Source organism: Dryobates pubescens, chromosome 1, assembly GCF_014839835.1.
Source record: "Dryobates pubescens isolate bDryPub1 chromosome 1, bDryPub1.pri, whole genome shotgun sequence".
In the NCBI taxonomy this organism is placed as follows: Eukaryota; Metazoa; Chordata; class Aves; order Piciformes; family Picidae; genus Dryobates; species Dryobates pubescens.
The window spans coordinates 9,726,609-9,739,436 of NC_071612.1; the positions used below are offsets into that span (position 1 = coordinate 9,726,609).

A 12,828-nucleotide genomic window follows, 5' to 3' on the forward strand; every position below is an offset into this window, starting at 1 on the left:
CCCAAATATTGAAGCAGATGACAGTTCTGCTTCAGATAAACACACACTGCAGTACAAGAGTCAGGAACTGGGAGGGAGTGCAGCTAACTTAATACTGGCTAAATACTTGCTTTCTTGCAGTCCCTACCTGCAGGAAGACCTAAGACATGAAGTCTAGTCCCTTCTGGCTGTGTCCGCCTCTCCAGATAACAAACACGGATGCCATGTGTCAAATGCTAGAAAACGATGGGCTAAATGCATAAGGACCAACTCCTAAGCTGCCTGTTTGCACAAGAGGACAAAAACCTGCCTGCAACAAAATCAGTGATTGTGCATGGATGCTGCCTCACAGGGCTCTCACTGCTCATGGGCCTCCAGCAGCCTCCTGGTGGCTACCGCACACCACATGTGCCAGGTAACAGAGAACCTCCCCCAATTAGTACCCAGATTGGTGAGCAATGGACTGCAAAACCAGATGTTTTTCTCCCCTCTGTCAACCAGCAAACTACTTGAGCCATTTTGAAAAGCCTTTCAGAACAAGCACTTTGTGATGATGGACAGCCCAGTGCTACCATGGTTTGTGCTGGGTCCAACACAAACTCTCAATGGGAACAGGACCCAGAAAAGGTTGCTCAGCAGAAACATGGCAGGGCACAGGAGAAGAGTCTCTTCCAGAGAAAATACATGTTGGTAAGAGATCCCATCTCAAGGGTCAGAAAGAGGGTAACAGCAGCAGAAAAATCTTGCATTTTCTTTTCACTGTCTGACTCCCAGTGAAAATCCCACTGGCCTCACAAAACAACATTTTCTCTGGGACAGAAGGAGGAAAAGAAATCAATTAAACATGAACAATCATCCATATATGTTCTCCATGGAGAAGTGTAACATGTCCTAAAACTTCTAATCACTATAGAAACTAGAAGAGCCTACAATACCTCTGAGCTTTTCCTACTCCCAAACCCCCTCACTTGGCTTGGACACCAACAAGTTTCTATGCTTTATCCTATTAAGCAGCAAGAATCCCAAATCCCTTAGGAGAAAAATAAAATCACACTTTCAGAATGGTGAATCTATCAGAATCTGCTTTCACTGTGCTCTTCCCTGGCAAATGGATTTAGCAAGAAAACCTGTTTGCTGCTATTTGCATTCATAAACTCTTGAACTTTCCTTATATCTTCCTGAAATCAGTAGGTTTTAATTAACAAAAGGCTTTGATCCTTATTTCCTCCATCCTGTGGCAAAACTCACACACTCTGGTTTTGCTAGAGCTGAAGCAGTGCAGAAGGGAAGGGAGAGAGAGATCTCTTAGATCTACAGCTACACTCAATATGAATCCAGCCACCACACCAGTTTCGACTGAGATGCTCCTTTCTAAGTATAGCAGCTCCAGACCGTGCCTGCTGCTGGAACATGCCTCCACTTGCTCCCAAAACTGCAGCTTATTCTGCCCTCAGCCTATAAGCACTGCTCTCAGCGTATCAGATGCAGCAATTGCATCTCTTTTCTTACTTAACTGCCTTGGAGAAGATAAAAATCATAGGGAAGAAATAAAAACAAAACTTGTAAGTGATCCAAATGACTTTTCTGTTTTCATCAGAATACTTGGTAATTCTCTTGTTTACCTGGCAGAGTAAGGGTTGACTTCTGGGTGGGTTTTTTGCCACACTTGATCCTGTACTCATTTATGGAGTTTTCTATCTCTTGCAGCTTTTTTACAGCATCAGCATACTCTTGCTTTCTTTTCTTCTTCACGTTTTTGCAGAGGTCTGGCTCACTGGCAAGTTTCCTTGCAGCTTCCACCAGCTTCTGCTGGATGATAAAATTGCTTTCCAAGTCCTGCAAAGTGGGATCCTGCAAATTCAGGAGATGAGTTAGTTGCTTGCATTCCGGATAGAGATTATCAATGAAGGTTACTTAATAGAAGAACTACTTTTTGTGGTAACAAAACACAGAAATACCAAAGTTTATACACAAGACAGTCCTAACATATGAAACTCTTTGATCTTATTTCTATGGCAAGTATTGGATTATGAACTCTCTTGAGAAAAGTCCAAAGTTCTCAACTCTGGGTGGCATTAGATAGACCTTTAAATTCAGATTTACACAGCTAAATCTTCCTCTGAGTCCAAGTCTGAAAACATCTGCTCAAAATCTCTACTTGGGAGAAAATAAAAATGCAAAAGGATACCACCGCACCTACACAACAAGGAGCTGAAGGCTCCGAATAATCACTTGTAATCAAGATGCTCAGCTGGAAGGCACTGCAGCACTGCTAAGCAACACACTATAAGATCTAGTCAGCAGGGTTTTGTTTCACAGGTTGCATTGGGTTGGAAGGGACCCTCAAAGCTCATCTTGTCCAACCCCTCTGCAGTGAGAAGGGACACCATCAACTAGCTCACACTGCCCAGGGCCACGTCAAGTCTGATCTTGAATGTGTACAGGGACGGGGCCTCAATAACATCCCTGGGCAACCTGTAACAGCATTTTCAACAGGATTTAAGCAGGCTACATAAAATCAGTTTGCTGCAGACATGGATGAAACCATTCCTGCAAGCCAGGACATCGAGTTTCTGATGAAAGACAGATGCAAAGTGCCCAGCAACTACTTAGTACTTGGATGTTACAGCTTGTTAACAAATCTCACAAGGCAGGAGGGGGAATGGTATGTGTCCAGAAACTGCAGATATATCTGAATTACCGTGTCTCCTGAGTCAGTCTCTGCCAGCAAAGTTAATATGAGTTTCTTGAGCAACATAGAGAGCTTTTATTTAGGTGCAACTTGCATTAAGCCAGAGATAAATCTCCTCCTGCTGTCACCTGTCACACAACTATGCTCACAGACAGTTTTGCAAGGGGGACAGTACACACCCCTGCCATGTTCTGGCTTCAAACACAAACTTGAAGTGACACCAATCAATGCTTGAGAAAATGGGTTGCCCAGCAGCATTAAGAACCTGCTCTTCTCTAATTAGCTGCAATGTCCATTGAAATTCAAGCAGTGGGGCCAAATCAGTGGTTCAGGTCAGGGCTTTTTAAGGCCTTTTTGAAGCTGCTCATTTCAAAGGCAGCATGGCTGAAACGAGGGTGGTACCCATCTCTGTTTCCCAGTCTACGTAAGCAACTGTCCCAGCTGCCTTCTCTTCTCAGGGAAGAGCTGGATTATTTACAGGAGGCTTTGGCCACTGGTCTGGCCACCCCACCTCTGCTGTAAAAACAAACCGCAGCACTCACCTCTTCACTTGGGAGCAGGTTGTCATCCAGCTTGAATGCTGTGCCAACACGTCTTCTGACCTGGGGAGGTTCCTCTCCAGCACTGAGAGGATACTCCTTGGGCATCTTGCCTGTCAGCTCCTGGGGAAGAGAGAAGGCTCCATGTGAAGGTCCAGTAGGAGAGAAAGGGTCCACCCACCCCGACTCCAGCATAAAGTACAGTTCTCACCGCCTCTCGTAGGCAGATTTTCTTCAGCTCCTCAACTTTCTGAAGCAGTTTTTCCTGAAGGAGTTTCTCTTTCTTCTTTAGTTCCATGATTTTCTCTTTCTTCTGTTCTTCACTGACCTCTGAATCCTGAGAGCCTGAAAAATGCATTCTCTGTATTAGAGGATTTGCAGTTAAGAGCCATGGTCAAGTAAGCTGAGATGCCCAAAGCAGTTCAGCCCAACAAAATAACACATCCAACAACATCCAACTCTCAGGTCATCCAGCAAGCAGGCTTTTAGAGCATCCACACATTTTTCAAATCTCCAGTGTATATACTTGTGTGGTATAGCCCAAGTCTACACCCCAAAAATACACCACCCAAAATATAAGTCGTCGCATTAGGGTACATTGATATTTTGGCTTTGACTTTGCTTTCAAGATAGACACCAAGGCTTCTCACTTGGGCTTCACCTTGAGGCACCTACATGTGGCAGCCTCCCCCTCCTTTTCCTCTCCTCCCTAGTCAAGGGAGAGATCACAAGTCCACTCCAGAGCTCAGCTTTATTTGGAAGCACATGTCTTCTCTGTTCATTTTTGAGGGAGGTCAAGGCAATTCAGCTCCTCAGGTGCTTAAATTTATGCTGGATCAAATTTCCCTTGGACTTCAATGACACAGACTGATTGACAGGTAAACATATCAAAATATGAATGGGCCAAGAGTATGTGGGTGCTTAGCCATCTGGCATATTATTAGTTTCTTAAGTAGTTACAGGGAGGAAACAGCAGATTATACCACTGATGCTACTGTTTCAGAGACATTAACATGCCTTCATATATGTCACTGTATATACGGTCAAGTAGCCTTCTTTTCCCTTTTAACAACTCCCACTCTACTTCACTACCTTGGATTTGCACAAAGTATTACCTGATGAGATCAAACTGCCATTGCTGGCCATAATAAGCTGGTTCTTTGCCTCCAAAGTCACCAGCTTTGAAACTTTTGGTGTTCCCATGTCCGTCAGATCCATGGCGATATCGTCCAAACTTCTGGCTGAAGGAATTTTTGCCTGAAGGAGTTTTAAAAAGCAATAAAAACTCAGCCTCCTCGAGTTACCACTAATTAACTTCAGAACATGGGGGCACAGGAGATGATCACAGTATAACTAAGGTTGGAAGAGACCTCGAGGATCATTGAGTCCAACCTGTCTCCACAGACCTCATGACTAGACCATGGCACCAAGTGCCACGTCCAATCTCCTCTTGAACACCTCCAGGGATGGTGACTCCACCACCTCCCTGGGCAGCCCATTCCAATGACGAACAACTCGCTCAGTGAAGAACTTTTTCCTCACCTCGAGTCTAAACCTCCCCTGGTGCAGCTTGAGACTGTGTCCCCTTGTTCTGGTGCTGGTTGCCTGGGAGAAGAGACCAACCCCTTCCTGGCCACAATAATCACCTTTCAGGTAGTTGTAGAGGGCAATGAGGTCCCCCCTGAGCCTCCTCTTCTCCAGGCTAAACAATCCCAGCTTCATGGTGCTTAGTTTTGTCTCCCACAAAATTAAAGGCTAAAGCAACACTATCATGCAGGAGCTCAAGGGGCACAGGACTGCACTGGCATCCCTTTCTCCCTCTGCCCCCAAAGGTTGAACCACCTCCCAACTTCAAGTCTCTTTGCTGTTTGCACCATGTTCAAAAGGAGCATGAGAGGGAGACAAAAGGAAAAGCAGATTAAGCACTGAAACGTGGGAATTCCCTCTTCTGTGATTACACTTCCCTAGCCCTTAATTGCAGGCAGGCTAAAATGGATCGAATAACAATCCTGTTGCTAATAGACTGCTCAAAAAGCTGACAAAAATAATTTGCAGTTTTTCTCTGGAGAGTAATTCAGCCATGGAAAAACATACACTGAAGGATATGCAGGAAAGGTGTTGAAACTTATGCCCACAGTATAATGTCTTAGGACTCACTTTGCTTTGCTTTCTGTCCAAGTAAAACTGGTGTTGACTGATTGCCATCACCCAGATGGACTTGATCAGGGAAGTGTTTGCATACCAGGTTTGCACTACCAGTCCACTCTGACCAAAGGTCCTTCTTGACACTGAAATTCTGAGGAGGCAAAAAGAAATGCAATTTCAAGATGGGTCTCTGGTGCTTCAAGTCCCAAATGCTTCTCTCTTAACCAGGAATCATTCAGTTTTTGTTTTAGAGATGCCAAAACTTGGATTTCCTTCTCCCCACCACCCAGTGCTGCTGTCTTCCCTTACTCCTCCTCTTCCCTTAATTTTACAAGGTTAAAGTTGAAGTCCCTCCTGGTTAAGCTTTGCAACATGCAGTAGGATTCGCTGCTGTGCCTTTTAGTTCAGCAGCACAATTGTACTGCCACAACCAGCAGTTGGGTAAGCTATAAGCCTAGAAAGAGCCAGCAGACTGCCATGGCATCCTAAAGGAGTCATCAAGCAGGATGGGGCACCTGAAGGCATCAGCAGAGCATCTCGCTGCTCCATCTGGCGATGCTGAGGGGCATAATAGTCCTGTGCCAGAGGTAGAAAGGATGGCAGCAGGAGAAGGTGGAGTGAAAAATTCACCTTGGGCAAAGGCTGTCTTCTTGGGAGGGATCTTGAGGTGAAGGCATAAGAAAGCAGGTGAGCTCCCACCCCAACTGGCAGAACTACTTCAGGCCCCTTAAGGCTCAAGTTTAGAGGGAGCAATGCTGCCAAGGCAGGAGAGACCAGAAGGTGTACAAGAAAGTAATGCAGAGGTCCTGGGGGCTGCATGCCAAGTCTCCTGCTGCACAGGCAAGCTTTGGCAGCCTCTCAGGGAAGGGCTTTGTAAAGTGAATAAATTTGGCCATGCCAAATAGTCCTTCCTCTGCTCCAAAAACTTCCTTGGTGGACACCAAGGGGTGGTCTGAGAGGAGAACACCCAGAGAGGTGGCACAGCAACAGTCACTGCAGATTGCTCACTATGAGTGTGATCTTCCCTCTGCAACATCACAGCACTCCTTGTCCATCGCTCACTGCCCGGATCCAGCTCCGGTCTGTCCTGCCAAACGCAGGATCATGCTCGGTGTTGCAAAAGCCAGAGTAAACTCAGGGCTGTGCTGAAGTCAAGGCACCTCCCATCCCCATCCACTAATATGAGATGACAAATCTCCATTCTGGGTGAAGATTCATCCCACTGCTGTCACTGCCTCCTCCAGCCTTACCTGCGGGGATCGTGGACTTCCACAGCAAATTTCTTTTCACGGAAATAGAGATTTTCCAGCTGCTTCCATTGAAAGAGCTAAGAGAATTGTGAGAGAGAAATGGAACATTGTCACTAGAAGGACCACCAGTCTTCCCCCCCTGGGTTTACATAATTTCACCAAATTACCATTCCTGTGTAACTTCAGCTGTGGCATGGCCATAATGCAATAACAACATGCATAACATCAATTAAAGTAAGCACACAAATGAATTATAGGATGCTCCTCAAGTAATTTCACACTCTCACAGACAATGCATTGCAGATCGACAACATCTGTTTCCATCAAGAGCACATTTAAGTTCACTGCTAGAAGTTCACAGGGATTGTGGGAGGGCAGCTGAAGTCTTTTTCACTCTGATTAAATGCAAAGTAATTGCATTGACACCTATAGTTTCTTGCCTCAGCCAGGATATGTCCATGAGATGACAGCAGTTTGGGGAAAACCCAAGACCTTTCCCTTCAGAAGACACTGTGTGAAAGATTGAGCGTGACATTTTGGAGTGAGGGTACAACATGTACAGAGAAAGAGCAGCTACAGGAGGAAGCCACCCCACCACGCATACTTCTGTGAGGAAACCACAGACTTCCTTCAAAGCACCAGCTGGGAGAAGAGATCAAAGTCACCCAGGGTTTGGCAGCTGCACCTGTGGGATCAGAATCTCATATGAGTCTGCTCTCCCTTTGCACCAGCATTAGACACCCTCTGAGAATGATCCATCAGGGGTTGTATCTTCTCAGCTCAGCTTCGGCTGAGCTGTCCCCATCCCCTCAGTGCAGGCTTCTGGCAGTTCTACTTCCTGCCTGACCTCCAGCAATACCAGGGTGCATGGGTGCCCACAGAGACCCATACAGATGTCCCCAGGGGTGTCACCTGAAGATGACAGGGTGCACAAGTGCAGCAGTATATGCTGTAGCTGTAGTGTACAGCAGGCTGCTTGCCAGAGCCCATAAAGAGGTACCTGAAGTACTTCCATCCAGACTGGGCAGGCAGTGCCAGTGTTAAGCAGCAAAAGATCAGCTTCCAACATCAGTGATCTGAGCCGAGTCACCCAGACCATTAGTAACCCTCCTCTTCCCCACAGGAGTTTCTCAAAAGCCTTCAAGGGTGCAGCCACCACACCAGAAGTCCCCAGGACACGTGACGTGCCCACAGGCCCCTGCCAAACCCTGACATGCTGCACTCCATGGAAGACCTTCACGTTTTGTAAGGAATTACACCATGCTTCATTTGAAACATTCTTAACACAGATCATAAATGAAACATAACCCAGTAAAGGAAACATAACCCAGTGCCTGGGTTTGTGGGGAAAACTTTGGCTCTTTCAGTGACCTTTCTCCACTGTTTAACTAAAGCTTTCCTTTCTAGTACTACAATTTATTATCAGATCCTGCTACGAGAAAAAAAAATGCAGCAAGGGGAAATGACATTTTCTTAAACTAATCAGTCATTTTCCAGACGATCATGGAAGTTTTAATATATTAACTTCGTTTATCTCTGCATTAAAGGAACCTTGTCCCGTCAGCACTGCTTACAGGAGCGTCCTCTTTACAACTTGCCATCGAGCTTTTAAATAAATACATTGGTAAAAGAAAATAACAAAGAAAATATCTCACGATGTATGCCCGGACATTGAGCAACAGCCCCCGCGGCTGCTCCAGCTCGCAGGGCTCCCCAGCGCGACCCCGGCAGCAGCTCAGCCACCTCCCTCCCTAGCACAGCTCCCTTCCCTGCACTCACCTCTCCGCAGTACCGGCCCCCGCTTCCTAACACCAGCGGCCGCTCCGGAAAGAGTCAAGGGCGGCATGAGCAGAGCAGAGCAGAGCGAGCGGCGGCCGCCCTGCCATCCCTCCCTGCTGCCGGCCGCCCGCCCGGTGCGCCGCGCTTGGCCGGCTTCGCCTCCCACTGCTGACACACGCCTGACATCACCGCCGCCTCTGCCGGCAGCGACGCCTCCCCGACCCACCCTTCCCCCAGATAAAGGGAAAACTGAACCGAAAAGAACAGAAGAGGGTTTCTACCGAGGGGCTGCAGCTCCCCGGAGCACCCCGAGGGCTGGCAAAACGCCGAGGTGGGAGCAGGTCTGACGAGGGGGCTGCAGCAGCAGCCGCCAGCCCAGGCCCCCATGGCAGCGGAGTCCCGGCCCCGCCGGCGTTGACTCACGCCCGAGAGGCAACAGGTTCAACCAGAAGCATCGCACCGCGTTCCTGGCCACCCCGCTCCCACGCTCATAAAAAGCGATGGGCGTGCTTCAAACATGACCTCTGGAAAAAAAACCGCCTTGCTGCTTCTTATCGGTTGCAGGTGATGACACTCCGGCCTCTTTATCACTTCTTCTGGGGTTTTTTCCCTCCGGATGCTCTCGGCATTCCTGAGGGCTGTGGGAGAAGGGGTCACCTGTGCTAAGGGCAGTGTGGGTGAACAGGCTTGCATTTGCCAAGGGAAAAAGATGCAGCTGTCCCACCACCTTGAGCAGCTTCCTGCAAAGGAGAAGGAAATGCTACTGTTTGTACGGTCTGGGTGGACCCTTCCATGAGGAGCTAACTGTGCAAATCGAAACCAGCCCTAGGTGAAATGCATCCCTGATCGTCTATTGTGGAGAAAGAAAGAAAGAAGAAAATAGAGCCTTTGCAATTGTAAGGAAACCTGAGTGGAATTGCCTGAGGATGTGGGTAGAGCTTTGCCCCATTTCCTCCCCACCCTGTGAGATCCATCCAAACCCAAAAAGGAGCTGACAGCGCCCGAAGTATTTGCAGCCGGGTACATTCAGCACGGAGACATTTGCCTCTTTGCTCAAAGACACGAAGGACTGGCCCAACTCCAGCTCCCCCTTCTGCTGCAGGAGAGATGGGGAAGCAGCTCTACTAGAAATCTTGCATGCAGGACACATTTTTGCTCTTACAGACTGAAAAGTGCCCTTTCCTTAAGCTAACTCGCTTCAAAACAGTATAAGCTTTTAGCAATCAGCTGCCCTGACAAACCCTGCTGCTGTCAGGCCCTTAAAATAGTGATTATCAGACTAGCTTCAGAGTAAGTTTTGGACTAATATTATTTATATATAGGTGCACTCAAAAATGATTGTGAATGAATGTATTAATGAATTGCTGGCTAACATCCCTGGATGCAAGAAGACAAGAGGGAAAACATGCCTCAGTTCAGAGCAGGAAAACAAAATGCAATCAAGGCCAAATCAGAATAAACCAAATTAAATACCCTAAGCTGCTTCAACTATTTGTTTTCCTAAATTGCAGTCAAAAGGCAATACCTTGGAAACCGTCACTGGCCCAGAGCTTTCCTGCTCCCTAACTCTCTGCAGACAATGCATGCTTCTAAGTCATTCCTAATTCCAATCTTCCCTCAACAACCTGGATATTAAAAGACAAAAGAGTTGTTAACAAAAAAAATAATAAATAGAAAAAAAAATTAAATAGAAAAAAAAAAATCAGGAAATCAGGAACTGGTTTTTGAGGGCTGGAAGAACAATTAGGAATAATTAAAATGTTTTTGTGGAAGTTTTGCAATGTATGTTCCCTTTAACCAGCTGATTAGGTCCACTTGAGCTAATTAATGTTTTCTTAACAGCCTTCCCATCCATTTAGATTGCCAGATCTTGAAAGGCTCCCAAAAGCTCCCCAGCATATCAGGGGCTGCCTGTCCAACTGTACAGACAGAATTTGGCCTGGTCAAGGTTTGTTTTCTGGATCTTTTAAGAGAAGAGATGCAAAGCTCCCTGATCACACTTCATTGCTCAGGCTCCTCTGTGCACCAGCCAGACTCCCATTACCCAGCCCCTGCTTTTGCCAGCCATGAGTTTAAACTTCCTGCATTTCTACTGTGATCCTCTTTGAGATCCAACACAATGTGGAACAAGAAGGTATCACCTTCCTAACTCTCCTTCCCATACAAAAAGAGCTGTAATTGTAGTCTGAGATACAAAACAGACACAGACTGGTTAAGTAGTGAGACACCTCAATAAAGGAAGCAGTTGGGTTTTTACCTGCCTGGTTTGCCATCCAGTTTTGAATAAAATGCAAGTTTGTCTGGGACTGGCAGCAGAAGCTTGCTAGCTCAGAAAAACAGCCCCATCAGGATCACAAGCAGCAGCTGGCAGAGCCCCTGCACCCCTGCCTTGAGAGATGTACAAGAGAGCTGCTCAGGGGCCTGTTGCTTGATTAAAAAAAAGTTTTTAAAAGTCTCATTTTATTATTTTTCTGTTGTTGTTGGGGTTGGGGGGAGGGGATATCAAAGGAATGGAGATCTGGAAAGGAGCTGGCTGTAGGGGTTGTGCAGTCAAGTGCTGCTGCACCAGCCCAGGACACTGCTTGTCAGGGTTAGAGCTAGGCTGTTTATAAGGTTGATGGCAAATTCTGACCAAGAGCTAAATTATCCATCTCTAGATCCCCCCCCCAAGGGATGGTTGGCTAAGGCCAGCGTGGAAGTGCAAACCACGCTGCAGTGTTTGCAGCAGCCTTTTCCCTCGGGAAGTGCTTTCAAAGCACCTCTTGGTACATGTGGTGCCCGTAAGGAGCTTTGGCAACCAGCGTCCCAGGAACTGGCTGGGAATGGCAATCTGCAGACAAATCTTGGCAATTCAGACCAAGGAAACAAAAGATTTCTGCCTGCAGGAATGCACCCCACCCTGATGAAGGAAATTGCCACCCTGTTGGCAATGCTGGAAGAAGGGATGCATTTCAGCCCCTCTGCTGCACTTGGCTGCCTGGCATGCTACCTTCAGCTGAAATCTTTTTGTTTTAAGTTGCTATGCCTGGTCACAGAGGGAAGCATTTGAGAAGATGTCAGGAGAACCAAACTGTCCCACCTGCAGCAAGTTCTAAGCAAAGGAGGCAGACAGCTCCCACCTGTGCCAGCACAAACTGCCAGAGCTCACCTACAGCCATCCTTCATCTCTTACATATTAAACCATTCCTCCAAAAACTTCTTCAATCGCTTCCCCCCCCCCCCCCCCCCAATACATTACAATGCATCCTTGCTCAGTTTTCACTGGCATTGAGAAGAATCAGCAATATCTTGGCACCAAACTGTCCCAAAGTGTGAGTGCTTTGGGAGAGGTGGTGCTCAGGCAACTTGCTGCACATCTGGAAGGAGCTGAATTTCAGAGAAGCCTTGTATAAAACAATGATGTGTTTAAATAATTCTGCGAGCTAGTATCTCATGTCTAAAGCAATGGCTTCTACTTGGTGAGAAATAAACACTGTAAAAGAAATCTCTGCCTAATTAGGGCTGCCTGCTGGGAAGCCTCTACAAGTGCTGCTCTGTTCTGAACCATTCAGCAAAGCAGGACAGCAAATTTACACTGAGTAAATGTTCTGGAAGGGAAAACTTTCAGCACCAGCTCTCAGTGTATGTTGAATTAAAAAAAGAGAAATCATTAAAATTGCCCAATTCAAAACTAGTATACCCTAACAAAAGCATTTCTGAGACTATAATGTCTTCAAGACGACCAGCATCAGAACCGAAATTCTGGTAGATCTGAAACAATACCATAGCAAGATTAGTTGTTCTCTTCAGACATTATAGGTCGTTTATCACCAGGGAGTTGCCCACAGCAACACAATGAAGAGGGAGAACAAGTCAAAAAGCCAGCAGACTGCCTTCTCAAATTCCCATCCCCCCGAGGATCACGATGCGTTGGCTGAACACAGAATAAACTCAACTCATACCATAGCACATGCTCCATAAACAAGACAAGGCATTGTTTATTTCGCCAGCGAGGAGAATGGAGATAGAGATAAAAGGGAGATCTATTCTGTTTCGAAACACATATGAACTTCTGAGACCTGTTTTGTGCTTTTCCGAATTGATTCAGAGGAGACTGGGGACAGGATCTTGGCATGCCACAGTACATCTCTCGATATCAGCTGCAGCTGAATGTTTGCAAAGCAGTAGGACTGCAGAGTTAATCCCAGGTCTGAGCTGAAGTCTGAACAGAGGTTGCCAAATCTAGGCTTTTTTATTCCCTCTGTGACTACAGGATTATAACCAACTGAGCTCCAGCCAGTGTGGAACCACTGCTTTTATCTACAAAGATAATTTTCAGGAATGACAAAAAAGTAATTCACCATTTTTGGTCTACTGCAGCTCTGGAACACAGTACTTCCCTTGGTGCCCATCAGCTCAGTGTCCAAGGTGATGGGTAAAACACAGGTTCGCTTCACTAGAAATC

At 46.6% G+C, this 12,828-nt stretch overlaps 1 protein-coding gene across 1 annotated transcript in view; it reads right to left on the reverse strand.

Annotated features, from left to right (window-relative positions):
- The window catches only part of FRMD4B (FERM domain containing 4B), a 92,356-nt gene that overhangs the window by 10,074 nt on the left and 69,454 nt on the right, over positions 1 to 12,828 (reverse strand). Inside the window, exons 12-17 of the mRNA XM_054161248.1 lie at positions 6,606 to 6,682; positions 5,368 to 5,506; positions 4,326 to 4,467; positions 3,422 to 3,555; positions 3,214 to 3,333; positions 1,602 to 1,830 (exon numbers count right to left, since the gene is read on the reverse strand). Of these exons, the coding sequence (XP_054017223.1) occupies positions 1,602 to 1,830; positions 3,214 to 3,333; positions 3,422 to 3,555; positions 4,326 to 4,467; positions 5,368 to 5,506; positions 6,606 to 6,682 (841 nt within the window). The remainder of the gene's footprint in view (positions 1 to 1,601; positions 1,831 to 3,213; positions 3,334 to 3,421; positions 3,556 to 4,325; positions 4,468 to 5,367; positions 5,507 to 6,605; positions 6,683 to 12,828) is intronic.